Consider the following 14,190-nt stretch of genomic DNA (forward strand, 5'->3'; position numbering starts at 1 on the left):
AAAAGCATTAGACAAAAGAAAAATTCAGAAAAATTGCACTTCATTAAAATTGAAAACTTTTGTACTTCAAATGATACCATAAAGAAAGGAAAAAGACAACTCACAAAATTGGGAGAAAATATTTGCAATTCATATATCAAATAACAGACTAGTATCCAAACTATATGAAGAACTACTCAAGAATAAAAAGACAAATGAGCCAATTTCAATAGAAAAATGATTTGAAGAGACATGTCTTCAAAGAAGATAAGCAAATGGACAATATGCACATGAAGATGCTCAGCATCTCTAAGCACGAGGGAAGCGCAAATCAAAACCACAACGAGATACCACTTCACACCCACTAGGATGGCTACAATCAAAAGACGGACAATAACAAGTGTTGACAAGAAAGTAGAGCAACTGGAACCCTCATACACTGCTGGTGGGGATGTAAAGTGCTACAACCAATTTGAAAAACCAGTTGGTAACACCTCAAAAAGTTAAACATAGAGTGACCCAGCAATTCCTCTCATAGGTATTTACCTATGAAAAATAAAAACATACAACCATACAAAAACGTGTACATAAATGTGCATAGCAATGTTATTCATAACAGCCAAAAAGCGGGGGGAAAAACAAATGTCCGTCAATTGGTAAATGGATAAACAAAATGTGTATATATACATATGCAATGGGATATTATTCAACCATAAAAAGGAATGAAATGCTGACAGATGCCACAACATGGATGAACTTGAAAAACATCATGTTAAGAAGCCAGACACAAAAGGTCACATATTGTACGATTCCATTTATAAGAAATGTCCAGAATAAGCAAATCTACTGAGACAACAAGTAGATTAACATGGTCGCCTAGGGCTGAAGGGGTTGGGGGAAATGGGGAGTAACTAAGGGGTATAGGGGTAATAAAAATGTCCTGGAATTGAATGGTGACGATTATTGCACAACTCAGTGAATATACTAAAAACCACTGAATAATATACTTTAATGGATGAATTGTATAAGTTAATTATATCTCAATAAAGATCTTTTAAAAAAACAATGTATACATGTGTTTTATGTAATACATAAAACTAACGTATCATCTATATACTGTCTGATGAGTTACTGAATTTCTCTTGAGCTTCAGTTTGCTCCCTTGTAAAATGAGAGCAGTGAAAAAAACCTACCTTACAGAGTTCTTACAAGGGTCAAAGTACAATGCCTAAGCCCATAGTAAGCACTAAGAAGAGTTTGCTCTTATTATCATACACCTACACCGTGTAGTTTCATATAAGCTGTCACTTTCTTCCTAAAAAGGATCTGTTCAAATTTCATTAGTTAATAGTAGGGCTTAGGGGCTTCAACGAACGATATTAGTTCAGTAAGCAAGAGTTTTCAGAATTTCACTGGAATTCACTTTTGAGGCTGATCTTTTTTTTTGTTTTTTTCAGTCATGAGCTGTACCACATTAAGCGTACCCACCCCTTTTAACTATACTAGTGCCTTCCCCCCAAAAAGAAATGAGATTTCTCACTTCTCCTTCTTAGTTGCTAATTTAAGCCCACCAACTTTTCTTGCTCAAAGCCTCCTTTCCCATCCTGCTGTCCTTGGAGGCAGGAAAAGGCTGAACTTTGAGTGCAGGCTGTAGAGACAGACAACAGGCGCACTTCGCCATGTCCCACACTAGCCTCGGGTGAATTACTCAACCCTCCAGTGAGCTGGGACCTAGCATGAAGTAAGTGCTTCATAAACTACCACTGTTCCCTCTTGAGGGGCCCTCGGGCAATCACCCTCATTCCTGGGCATTCTCAGACTGCCTTGGTCGTCTGTGGCTGTGGCCTGAACTGGTTCCCCCACTCCAAGTCAGCAGGGGAAAGGTCTCTACAGGCACGGCTCCCTAGGTGAGCCTGAGCCGGTGAGGGCCAAGGGGGAGCACCTGGGAGTTGGCTCCAGGCTCTTATCTGGGATGCTCGGCCCCTGGCTCATGGCAGGCCTCCAGCCAACAGGCACTGACTTGAATGTGTGCCCAGTGGCCTCACCCAGCCTTGCTGCAGGCTGGGGTGAGCACCCGAGGGTGGTTCCCTGTCGGGCTCCGAGTACTGCTGCTACCTAGACCCTCTTCCTCTTGCCTGGGTTTTGTGCTTTCACCTGCTGGTCTCTAAGTGGGGACTGCCACTCTGTACCCCACTCAGTCCCAGGGTTTTCCGTCCCCTGTCTAAGGTGCATTGACTGATCTTTGCGTTTGTCCCCTTAAGTTTTCATTCATTCTCTCGGCATCGGTAAGAAGGCCAACGATGTTTAACAGACCTCTCTCACGAAATGACAAATGGCATAACCATAACGCAAATCATTTCAATTGTACCAACCAACTTCAAGGCCCCACTGAATAGTAAAGACATTAGAGCTGATGGGTTAAGAGGCACTTAATAAAATGCCTCTGCTGAGCAAAAGTTGAAGGCTAGAAACAATCACAGTTGACAAAGTTACATAAACAGCCAACTCGAGCCATTAGCAAAAGGGAGGGGAGGGGACAGCTGACTCACACGCACTCAGAAACACGGACTTATCCGCTTCATCTGGATGAACTTGATTCTTTCTGTGCTGCTGTTCCTAGAACAAAATAAAATTCTTACAGCTACCAGGATGCCTGCTTAAGTCTCACTCGTGGGTTGGAAAGAATGAAGGAACGGACAGCCGAAACTTACTGGCAAACAAAACATTAAGTGAAACAGCTGGTTTTATTACTGGGGTAAGTAGGAATTGTTTGTTTTTAATTACACAATCAGTCTGTATTCCTTGTAGAAAAACTGGAACATACATAAAAGAAGCTAAATACGCATGATCATAATAATAACAGCAGCAACTAATGTAAATGGTATTGCACCCGTTAACTATGTGCCTGCATTTTCAGATTGGTTCTCTGCCTTATTTTCCACAATCCTAAAATGGAGGCACTTTTACTGAAAGAAGCAGAGTGGAAGGGTTAAGAATACAGGAATAGGACAGAGTTCAACTTTCTGGGTTCACATCCTGGTTCAGCCACTGGCTAAGTGTGCAACTGAGCCTCTCCACCTCAGTTGCCTAACCTGTAAAATGGGAATCGTAACAGCATACACTCAGAGGATTGGTGTGAGAATTAAATCTAAAACTGCACATAAAAATTTCAGCACAGCGCCTGGCAAAATAGTAAGCACAGCGCCTGGCAAAATAGTAAGCTTTCAATGTTACTCGCCTCGTTTTTACAAGTGATAAAACAATTCAGCAAAAGAAAATAACACACCTATTCAAACAACTTAATCAGCATTAGTACTAGCCATTAACCCAACTGCCTCCAACTCATAGAAGTAGGTAACTACTTCATAAGCAACAGAGGATCTCAATAAATAGGAAAGCGACAAAATATTTTCTGCCACGTATTTTAATGACATCAGTTATCAACCTCTTGACCCTGAACCAGTTACATAATTTGCAGGGCCCAGTGAAAAATGAAAATGCAAGGCACCTGATTCAAAAAATAATTACGATTTGCAAGACAGTAACAGCAGAGCATTAAACCAGGTAGGAGCCCCTCAGTGTGGGTAGCCCTTAAAACCAGCGCGTCGATGTTACAGATTGAAATTGGATTGCATGGTCATGACAGTCAAGCTTCCATGGTCAAGATGTTCTTCATGAATACATTTCAACTATCTCTTTCCCAAAACGAAGAGGTATACTGTGAAATGATCTACAGTGATAACCAATAACCAAGTCAAAACCAAATAATAGCAAGTATGAATATTCCTCCTTGACAGTTCAAAGCATTAAGAACCAATTTACTCCAGAAAAATCTGCTGCAAAATTATAATTCTCTAATACAAGTGTCCTTAATGTTTTTCAAGGTAAAAGGCACTGAGAACTTTCAATGAACACTTTTGTCACAGCTTGCAGAAAAAAAGAGATCATTCAACGATGCCACATTTTGGATTCTAAACCAAGCCTTCATTCTTATCAAATGAGCTTTTCTATAAAGAAAAACTGTGTTTCATTTAAACTCTTTTCTTCACCTCCATTAACTAGGAAACCTGCTGTTTTCAGAAATCGGTACTGAAAGAGTGTGTGGTTTAATGATGAAGATGAACCTCTATCAAATGGGACGTCAGTTCTGTACTTTGTACTTTAATCTTGATATTTCGCAAGAAGCTGGGTGGCCTGATACTGAGGAAGTGCAGATGCAAAAAAGCAGCAGACCTGAAAACCAGGACTGTCCAGTTATTTTTAAAACGTCCAAGGTGAGTGAGACTTAGAGTTAAGAGCAAAATGATGGCCTCCCTCTGAGCCATGTCTAGTAACAGAAAGGGAATTAAATCATCAGGAATACTAGGATGCCTAACGCTGAATCCTTTACTCTGGGGGCACGATCTAATTGAGACCAATGACTCTTGACAATAAAAGTTTATTCTCTCTGGATGGAGGATTTAAATGAACAAAGAGCGACTTCTGACTTCCAGTGGGTGCTCAACAGATTTAACAGAAATATGGCAAGGTGTACGAACACGCTTAGTAGTAACCTTTCATCAAACAGGATGCCGCTGACTTTGCTCAAAGTTCGCCAACCAAAAGAAAACCGATGCTCCCTTTTCCCTCTAAAATTTCTTGACAATTAGAGTGTCCATTTTGAGCCATTTGAAAAACCAGAACTTCAGCACACTGGATAAAATGCCGTCAACAAGAACAATTCTACCAAATAACTACAAATCCTCATCCTAACTGCTAAGTCTGTTAGCTTGTAACTGGAAGGGCCAATCACTCCCGGAATTGTTGAGATGCCTTAAAAGCAGGGTTTCTCAAGTAAAACACTGACATTTGGGGACAGATTATTCTTGGTTGTGGGGGGCTGCCTTGCACATTGTAGAATATTGAGCAACATCCCTTGCCTCGACCACTAGATCCCAGGAGCATCCACTCCCCACTCTTAACAACCAAAATTGTCTACATGCATTACCATTTGGAGGGGTGAGGAGTCCGCATCACCTCCCACAGAGAACCACTGCTTTAAAGAGATGGCAATAAATAAAAGACAAGGAATCAAAGCAGTTTACAACAGAAAGGGATTTTAAGGATCCAGGGCACCAAGTGATTCTCAAACTTTGGTACCTATGCGTCCGCCTCCCCAGGCCAGAGAGGGAAAATGCCTTGCCCAAGGTCACAGGACAAGTTAGGACCTGGACTCCGAACGCAACCAAGACCTGCCTTACAAAAAAGGTGCATGGGGTGAGAGGTGTGTGTTGTTCTTACCTCTGGGGAGAGGCAGTGGAACCTAACTGGGGAAGACGGTGCACTCTGGAACAAGCCGGCCACAGTTAAAACCCCAATTTGGTATTTAATAAGTGGGCGACCTTGCACTTCACCTCTGAGCGACTCGGTTTCCTTCTCTGTCAAATGTAATAATAACACTACTATCTCCTAAGATTGTTGGCAAGGCAAAAACAGATAATGTAATAAGGCCCTCCGCACAGGGCCTGGCACACAGTAAGCACTTCATCTGTGTCCCATTCTTCTTACTGCCCCAAGACTGCAGAATTGAAGGGGTCAGCGGAGCGCCGAGGAGAGAGGGAGGCAGATGGGCTCAGGGAGGCGAACCGACCTCGGATTTCCCCTCCTCCCTCACCCGGGCGGGACCCCCGCCCCGCCCCGCCCCTCACCTGGCCCCGCAACTCCTTCTCCAGCTGCCGGTAGTCGTTGTTCCAGACCAGGAGGTGCAAAGGGAAGTGGCCACTGGCGTCGCGGACCGAGGACATGGCGAGGAGGCCGCAGCCGGGCCCTCACCGCCCGCCTGCCAAGCCTCAGCCCCCGCGGGGTCTCCGGCACCCGCCCTCCCGGCCGCCGGCGAGCGAAAGAGCAAGGCGAACGAGCGAGGGGCGCAGAACGCGGCCGAGCGGCCTAGTGGGCCAAGTGCGGGGTGTGCGGGAGTCGGGGGGTCCGCGGGCTGGGTCGGGGACCCGGTCGGCCGCGCCCACCCCGCGCCCCGCCGCGCTCCCGCCGGCGCTGACAGCTACCGAACCGACTTCTGCCGGCGGAACTGCCCCAAACAGGGAAGTGCCGGGAGCGAACCACCACACGCCGCGGCGGGGAGGAGACAAGGCCAGCCACCTGGCTCGGGGGCCGCCCAATCCCACCCACCTCCACCTCCACACTGGGAGACACAGTGTAATCGACCAGAAAAGAGCTAAAATTATCTCCTTTAACCCAGGATCTGAACAGGGAAAACTCAGTCTACCGTCACCAGCCCCTTTCCCCTGCTCCACTAACCTCATATGGTTCTGTCCACAACTGGGCCTTTTCCAACAGCTCTGCGGTCAGGGGGTGACAACAAGGCCTGGGCAAAACCATTCCAGCTACTGACTCCCTTGCAGCCTTTTTGGACCTGGGCAGAGGCCTCCATGATTGGTCAGAAGCCATTTTGGAAATGGGCAACACCAAACAATTTTACAAAAGGGACTATAAACCCTGGCGAAGTGGCATTAAATATTTGCATTATATGCAGGTAGTTCTTTCTCATGGTTTCTCAAGGAAGGGCATTTTGAAGCAGATAATTATTTCTATGGGGGTTGTCCTGTGCTTTGTAGGACATTGAGCAGCATCCCGGGCCTTTCTGCCCACTGGATGCCAGTAGCCCTACGCAAAAAAATGTCAACAGACATTGCCAGTTGTCCCCTAGAGGAGAAAAATCATCCCCAGTTGAGAACCGCTGTTCTAGCTGAACTCCAAAATAGGTTATGATTCAGTTACTTATGGTGGTGGTTTATTCCACATATGAGTGTCATTTATTTTTGAAGCTAACCACTTGAATTTTGGTTATGGCTGAAAGGACTAATAGGTAATACCCAGACTTGATCACAGCCTACAAGTATAAAGCTCATTCTTTGAGTTTCAACCTAAGACTCTATAGCTCCTTGATTCCATAAAGACCCAAGTCAATTTACAGCTACTCACCAGCCTGAGCTTTCTGCACACCTGTCTACAACTAGACCACATAGCTGGGTGAAGTTATTTAATGCCTCCTGAAAGCTTACCCTCTGCCTTCCTTGCTTGTGCACATCCAGCTTTTCAGATGCCTGCAACAACAGCTGCTCAAGAATCCTGGATTAATCCATTCTCTACACATGCTGAGTCCAGAAGATTTGTGAGTCTGCAAACCAAAATAGGATGCAGGAGCATGGGGATGGCACCCAGACGCTCCGTGGATGTGTGGGAATTATGTGGTTATGCCCACACCACATGTTTATCAAAATGGAGAGATGGACAAAAGACCAGAGCTTCTGAGACCTCTTCCAGGACTTTCTATCCTTTCAGGAGTCTTGTGCAACTTAATCTTCTTCCTCGTCATTGTCTCATGGTTATTGAACATTTCTTATTCATTGGTTGGAAAGCTCCACAATCGCTGCTTACCAGAGTACCAAAAGTCAAAACAGTACCTAGCCCATAATACGCATCCAATATTTGCTGAATGGAGCTCATAGTTGTGTTTACATATGAGGAATAAGTGAAGAAAACAAGATGAAATCAGTATAACTAAGCTGACTTAAAGTGGAGTCTGTATAGTCAAGCTGACAAAATTGGTTTGGACCATGTGAGCTGACTCATAAGGAATAGATTTTATTTTACTTTAACTTGCCTACGGACTTAAACCATTGAACTTTTCAGTTATGCACAGATAATCCTCTGAAGGACTAAGGAAAGAATGTTCACATGTCCGGACCTCCTAACAACCATTATCCAGACCCTAACATATGAAAGATCACCAACTCAGACCAATCCAGAAACTAAGAATGCAGGACTTATTCTTCGCCAGAATGTATTTTTTTTTTTTTATAAGAACCATGAACTTTTATCTTCAGAATACTCTGGGTGTTACCTGGTAGTATTTTCAATTTGCAAATCCTAATACCTTTGAATAAATCTTTGTCGTGTATTTGTAGTCAAAGCCTCCTGACTCTTTTATGCTGGGTTGACACACATAACACACACAATAAATATTCATTCGCATTAGGACCACATCTCTTCTCTCCTTCACACTGATTTAACTCATCTCATTTTGTTTATCTCACAACGTCCTATAAATTACTCTATCTTATCTATTCCTATTCTCAAAAAAAGTGATTATAAAATAATAGTAATACCAAATACCAATAATAACAGGAGCTGTCATTGAGGACTTACTATGGGACAGGCACACCACACCTTTCTGTAAATTATTCCATTTGTCCTTATCTAGATAGTAAATATTTAGCTTTGCAGGTCATATGTGAGTTTTGTTGAATATTCTTCTTCCTCTTTCTCTTCCTATTTTTCTTCTTCACAAACCTTCAAAATTGTAAAAATCATTCTTAAGAAGCAGGCCATACAAAAGCAAACTGAGGGGTAGAGGTAGATAACACATTATCTCTAATTTGCAGATGATACTAAAACTGCAGCCTAAAGAAGCATCTAACATATTTTTATTTTACTTATTTTATTGTAGGTCTATTGCAGTAGAATATAAGCTCCATAAGGACAGCATTTTTCTCTCTTTGCTCACTGCTGTTTCTCTAGTGCCTGGAACAGTGTGTGGAACATAGCAGGTGCTCAATAAATATTTGTTGAATAAAGGAATGAATACATTAATTAACTTAGCCAAAATTATACTGTGTGACTTGACTATTAACTGCCTCAGTCATGTTGTGACTGCGTAGTCTGGTCATTAGATTTTGCTGCTTGCGCTGGTATCAATCAGGGTTGGGACAAAGCGAATCTCTTCTAGGGAGGGAGACCCAAACTCTAGATTGATAAGTATGACATAAGATGTTGGGGCACATATCTGCCCTCACTCAAGATGGAGATAAGGCAGCGGTACCTTTCCGGTCACATGACTGCCGGACGCCGAAAGGCACCTCCCCGCGCGTGCGTGCTGCGCCCCGGCTGCGAGGCGCTGAAGGGAGAGGCGCCGCCGCCAGCGCCGCGGAGAGGACCCGTTAGAGCGGAAGCGCTGCCGCCGCCGCCGCCACTGTCGCCTTGGCTGTCCCGGGGCCCCAGGTACCCGGCAGGTAGGAGGTGGGAGCCATGTCGAAGCGGCTCCGGAGCAGCGACGTGTGCGCTGACTGCAACGGGCCGGGTGAGTCGCACTGGCCGGGCCCGCTCCCCTCAGCTCTCCTGACCCGGACCCCTGCCCGGGGACCGCCCCCTTGGGTCGGGCGGGTCCCGGCGGCGGAGCCCCACACCCCATGCCCGAGGTCGCGACAAGAAGGAATCGGGGCGGCTTTGGGACAGGAGCCGTCCGGGCCTGTCAGAGCCGGGCGGACAGGGGGCCGCCGCCCTCCGGTACCTCTCGTCCCTCTCTTCCCTGTGGTCTCCTCTGTCCCAGGCCGAGTGGGGAGGCGGCGGGCTCCGGGCTGGGGCCACTTCAACAGGAAGGGGCTTGGGCAATCCGCGGGAAGGTCAATTAGAGAAGTAAAATGCAAGCGTCCTCCTGACTGCGGCCCGCGGAGGCTGCAGGTGTCACCCTCCTCTCCCCCACCGCTACCTGGAGCCCCGCTCCGCGAGGGGGCCCTACCCGGAGTGGGCGGCTTTCGCCGCTTCCCTCGACGCAGACGCGCCAAAGGACCCAAAGTAGATGATTTCCTCACTCCTGACATTCGGGCTCCCACTCCGCCGGGGAGAATCGCCAGGATGTCGGGGGTCTTGCAAACGCAGCCGGCACTTCGGAATCTGTGCTGCTTTTTTGTGCAATGTATGTCTCAAGTTCGGCGATCTGAACGGCGTGAATTCAAACTAGATTTTGCCTCTGGGTGACCTTGGGCTGATGACTTTGGCCGAGCCTTGATTTCCTCATTTTTCCAGTGTGGATAGTGGGGAGTACCACACTTAGTTGTTAGGAAGATGCAGTGAATATTCTTAGGATCATCTCATCTCAGTATTTTTTTTTCTCTTATTGTGTTCTTTAGTACAGAACCTTTGCAGCCCTTTAAAACTGCAGTTGAACTTCTGAATCGTACATTAATTACAACTTACAAAACGAAGAAACAAATACACAATCTTTGGTAAATAGGCATATTTGGGCATTCAGGCAGTATAGGCATGTGGGGGCATTGAAAGGTTAAAACCGTTCCTCCCATGCAAAATTTTCAGATTTAAGAGTTCAGGTCCATCTTAGCAATTGGAATTGAATTGACAGGTCTCTGCTGTTTTTCGGTGTTTAGATATATCTGCTTTGAATTTGAAGTAATTCAAAGGTAAGATGGCTTTCTTGGCACAACAGCTTCCAATAAACAATCTTAATGAAATCATTGAGCAGCCGTGTTTTTGCAACTGTTCTAAACTTCATCTTGTCATATGGAAGTGGAGACTGATTTTAAATAGTACTATGATAACTCAAACCTTATGTGGTTATTTCACGGCCTGTATAGTGCCACTGGGGTTACCAGTTTCCTTTGAAGATAGAGAGAAGGGCGGAAGAGTTTAAAAAGAGGAGTTTTATAAACCAACTTAGTGTGGGTTATACAAACTCCATCGTTTTCTCTAAAAACGTTATTTGTTCCACTTCCTTATTTTCTTGCCTGTTTTCAGTTGAGCTGTCTGTGATGTGTTTGATTCATGTGAGTCTAGATTCAAACTTCCTCTTGGAAATTGTATTCTTTACTTCTTAATGGATGATACCTGGGGCAAAGGAAAACTGTGGCCTAAATACTACCTGGCACTTCGGCAGTGTTTTATGCATTTCAGAACATTTTCTCTTCCACTGTATCATTTTAGTTGTCTCATATGTCTAATCTACAGAGCCTTGAGTCACTTCCTTCCTGTTTTGAGTATAATTAGTTTACCTTGAAATGTTCTGTGAACTTGAACAGCTAGGAATTTATGCTGCTTTTTCTGCAAAGCCCTAGTAAGTTACCTTTAGGATTAGGGACCTTTTAGAGAGTCTGATGAATGCTAAGGTCCTCTCCCCAGAAAACGCATGTGTACTTACTCTTTCATACAGAATTTATGTTAAGATTTCTCAGTGGGGTCACAGACATTTTTAAAACCCATTTATTGTATTCCTGGAGCTCAGGTTAAGTATCCCTGGCATTAAACATTCAGATAAACGGGAGTGCTCACCCAACATCATTCATGCAAACTCGATTTGGATTTTACTGTGTTGTTAACATTCTAATATTTGTTCCATGGGATTCTGATCCGTGATGTTAAAGTGATTAATTGAGAACCTTGCTTAATGTGTGTTAAATGCTTGCTGTCTTGTTCCTGTTTAATTTCCTCCAAGAACATTGTGAATCATCTGAGTGATATGTGAAAAGTTAAAGCTGTGATTCAAAATAGTCTGGGTTTTTTTTTGGTTTTTTTGGGGTCATTAGTAGTGGTACCATACTGCAAAAAGTAATGTTATGTATCATTGTAGGGATCCTTCATCTTGATGTTTCCAATCTTTGCTTTTTATTTGTTTATTTTTTCACTGTTCAAGGTTTATTTGGTGTTTTAGTTGTTTATTTGGTGACACTTGGATAGTTGGCTGCATTATTTATATGTAGACTTTTCTTTTTACATTATATGCCAATGTACACTACTCTGATACATACAGGACACAAAGTAAGATTCTTTAGAACAGTTATGTACAAGCCAATCTTTACTTTTTAGAATGATGTAGTAGTACTGACAGAGTTGTACTTCATTGAATTATTTTGTTTCTGTTTTATTTCATGACATTTAACCATGATCACGTCTTAGTAAATATTTTACTTCAAAAAAAATGAATCTAGTTCAATTTAAATATATCCTACACTGTGTTTAACTACCTGAAAACTGCTGAGATTTTCACTATAGTAATATAGTGTTCATGTGAAACATTCGACATTTTAAGTATTAACAATCAAAAACTTTTTCCAGTGGTCACTTTTTAGTGGGCTCTTGAAAATATCTGAATGACCCTTAGAAATTAATCTGTAACAGCTAACATTTCAGAGTACTTACTATGTGCAAGCAACTTTACTCACTTTTTATATCCTCATTACCCTGAGATGTATTCTGATTCCCATTTGATCTGCGGTGAGGATAACGTGCTCAAAAAAACAACTTGCCGAGAAGTGGGAGAGTTGGGGTTCAAACCCTGGACTGCTTGTCTCTAAAGCCAAACCTCTTAAACACCACACTCTTGGACCCCTAGGATTTGTCTTTGATTGAAATCCCATAACTTTTCATTTTATGGTTGGAAAGGGTTTGAATAAACTGTTAAAAATGGTAAAGATGGTACATATGCATTTTAAAGATTTTTGTGGACCTTGAAGAATTTTTAAATATAACCTTTAGACCACGCAGCTTGAGTAGCACCTATTGTCACCCCATTGTGAGTCTGATGAAATGTAGGTCTTTTTTTTTGGCTTCTAAATATTCAGCTTCCTTCCCCAGTGTGAATTATTGTTTGTTTCAATGGATGTCTTATGAAGTTCTGTGGGACTTCATGGAAAAAAAAGTGTTATACACACTCCAAAAATATTACTTGTTTTTATTTTACATTTCGGCTTCTGTGAAGCTGCTGTTATTACAGATCTGTTCTTTCAGATCAGTTGCAAGATGGACTCAGTAGTTTTATTTAAAACAACTAATGAATATCCTAGAACATCCCCCAGTGGAGAGGGCGAGGTTTCCCAGTCTGTCCCCAGAATCATTGCAGCTGAACAGTTTTATAGTTTTGTCACTCGCAGTTTTCTGCTGAGCAGATAGTCACGTAGATTTGTAGCAGTTTTTTCACTCCTCAGGAAGTGCTGTGTGGATTATTCACTGTCACAATTATATTACCTTGCCATTTGTGGACATGGCTTTAAAATGATTCATCTGTGTTCTCTCAGTTTGCTTCTTTCATGTTGAATGGAGGAACATATATCTGAGATGGTAGATCCCATTTGGGCTTCATACTGTGGCCATGAACCAGAAAGTAGCTAACTGCTTAGTTAGGATTTCAACTCATGTTTTTGGTTTCAATGAACATTGCACCCAGTCAGCCAGGATAGGTGGTATCATCAGACAAACACCGGCTTGTTATGTTGATTAGCCTACTAATACTAAAACAACAGAAATGTCTTTTTTTTTTTTAAAAAACTATACTTCAGTCATCTTTTGCCATCTGGAAGTAAAATATCCAACTTGTATCCTCGCCTCTGAGATTTCATTCTTCCTTCCAGATCCTTCCTGGGCATCAGTAAATAGGGGAACTTTTATATGTGACGAGTGCTGCAGTGTCCATCGGAGTCTAGGGCGCCATATCTCTCAAGTAAGGCATCTTAAACACACACCGTGGCCTCCAACATTGCTTCAGGTAAAGGATGAGAATTCTTCTTATGGTTTGTAATTTAAGTTTTTAGGGCTCATTGTTTTAGCAACTAAAATTTCTCCTACTCTACTTAAATTGTACAAAAATGTTTGAGTCGTAACTGAATAGAGGTTCTGTGCCCAACAATGCTGTGTGTGTGTGTGTTTGTTTGTATGTGTTTGTGTGTGTGTGTATTGAAGTCATCATTTAAGATTTTGTTCCTTCCTAACATAAATCTTGTCCCCATAGGTCGATTATAGGAAGACAGATACATAAATAGTCATTAAAATTTCTTGGTACTGTTTCAATGCTGACTTTCTAGAATGTCTCCAGAAATTGTTTTCAAACAGTCTATCTTTTCCACATACCACGATGAATGTTTCTGGAAGCTACTGCCTTAGAAACTTTTTCATTAATGTACTTATTCCTGAGTATTTGCTAATATTTTTAGAACATTTTTTCCTGCTTTGATAGAAGCATGAACTGGGAATTCTCAGAAGTTTCTGAAACATCTGATTTAAGTTTTCTTAAAGTTCTTGTTACTAGTTAGAGACCAAATTCAATTAACATATTTTGATTGATTGCCTAACACTCTAACACTCTGCTAGGTGTTAAGTGGGTTGTTTTATTTGGGGTTCAATGTTATGTCACCTGTACTTCTATTTTGGGGTACACATTCTTCAAGTTCTATTGGAACTAAGAATTAAGCATGTGTTTCTCCTTCATTTGTCTTGAGTACATATTTTACTAAATCTATGGCAGCTGCACGACACATCCCTTCATCAGGCCTATATGAACCAAGAGACCAGAGCAAGTGGGTTTGGGTTTCTGATGTGGCACTATCTACACTAATGTAAAAAATAGATGGGGCCATGTCAGAAGTCATGCTT

At 42.8% G+C, this 14,190-nt stretch overlaps 2 protein-coding genes across 12 annotated transcripts in view; one reads left to right on the forward strand and one right to left on the reverse strand.

Moving 5' to 3' along the window:
• ANKRD13A (ankyrin repeat domain 13A) overlaps positions 1 to 6,043 on the reverse strand; it is a 30,295-nt gene extending 24,252 nt beyond the window's left edge. Inside the window, exon 1 of the mRNA XM_033097261.1 lies at positions 5,667 to 6,043. Coding sequence (XP_032953152.1) covers positions 5,667 to 5,762 — 96 coding nt within the window. The 5' untranslated portion in view covers positions 5,763 to 6,043. The remainder of the gene's footprint in view (positions 1 to 5,666) is intronic.
• Positions 6,044 to 8,906: 2,863 nt separating this feature from the next.
• Positions 8,907 to 14,190, forward strand: part of GIT2 (GIT ArfGAP 2) — a 47,924-nt gene continuing 42,640 nt past the window's right edge. For 8 of the 11 annotated variants that reach the window (XM_033098505.1, XM_033098508.1, XM_033098513.1 and 5 more), the window contains exons 1-2: positions 8,908 to 9,115; positions 13,173 to 13,306. In XM_033098505.1, coding sequence (XP_032954396.1) covers positions 9,064 to 9,115; positions 13,173 to 13,306 — 186 coding nt within the window. In that variant the 5' untranslated portion in view covers positions 8,908 to 9,063. Of the gene's footprint in view, positions 9,116 to 13,172; positions 13,307 to 14,190 lie in introns of all 11 variants that reach the window. The other 3 variants (XM_033098516.1, XM_033098515.1, XM_033098510.1) reach the window with 2 other exon arrangements.

The sequence above is a fragment of the Rhinolophus ferrumequinum genome, chromosome 25 (assembly GCF_004115265.2).
Source record: "Rhinolophus ferrumequinum isolate MPI-CBG mRhiFer1 chromosome 25, mRhiFer1_v1.p, whole genome shotgun sequence".
Lineage (NCBI taxonomy): Eukaryota > Metazoa > Chordata > Mammalia > Chiroptera > Rhinolophidae > Rhinolophus > Rhinolophus ferrumequinum.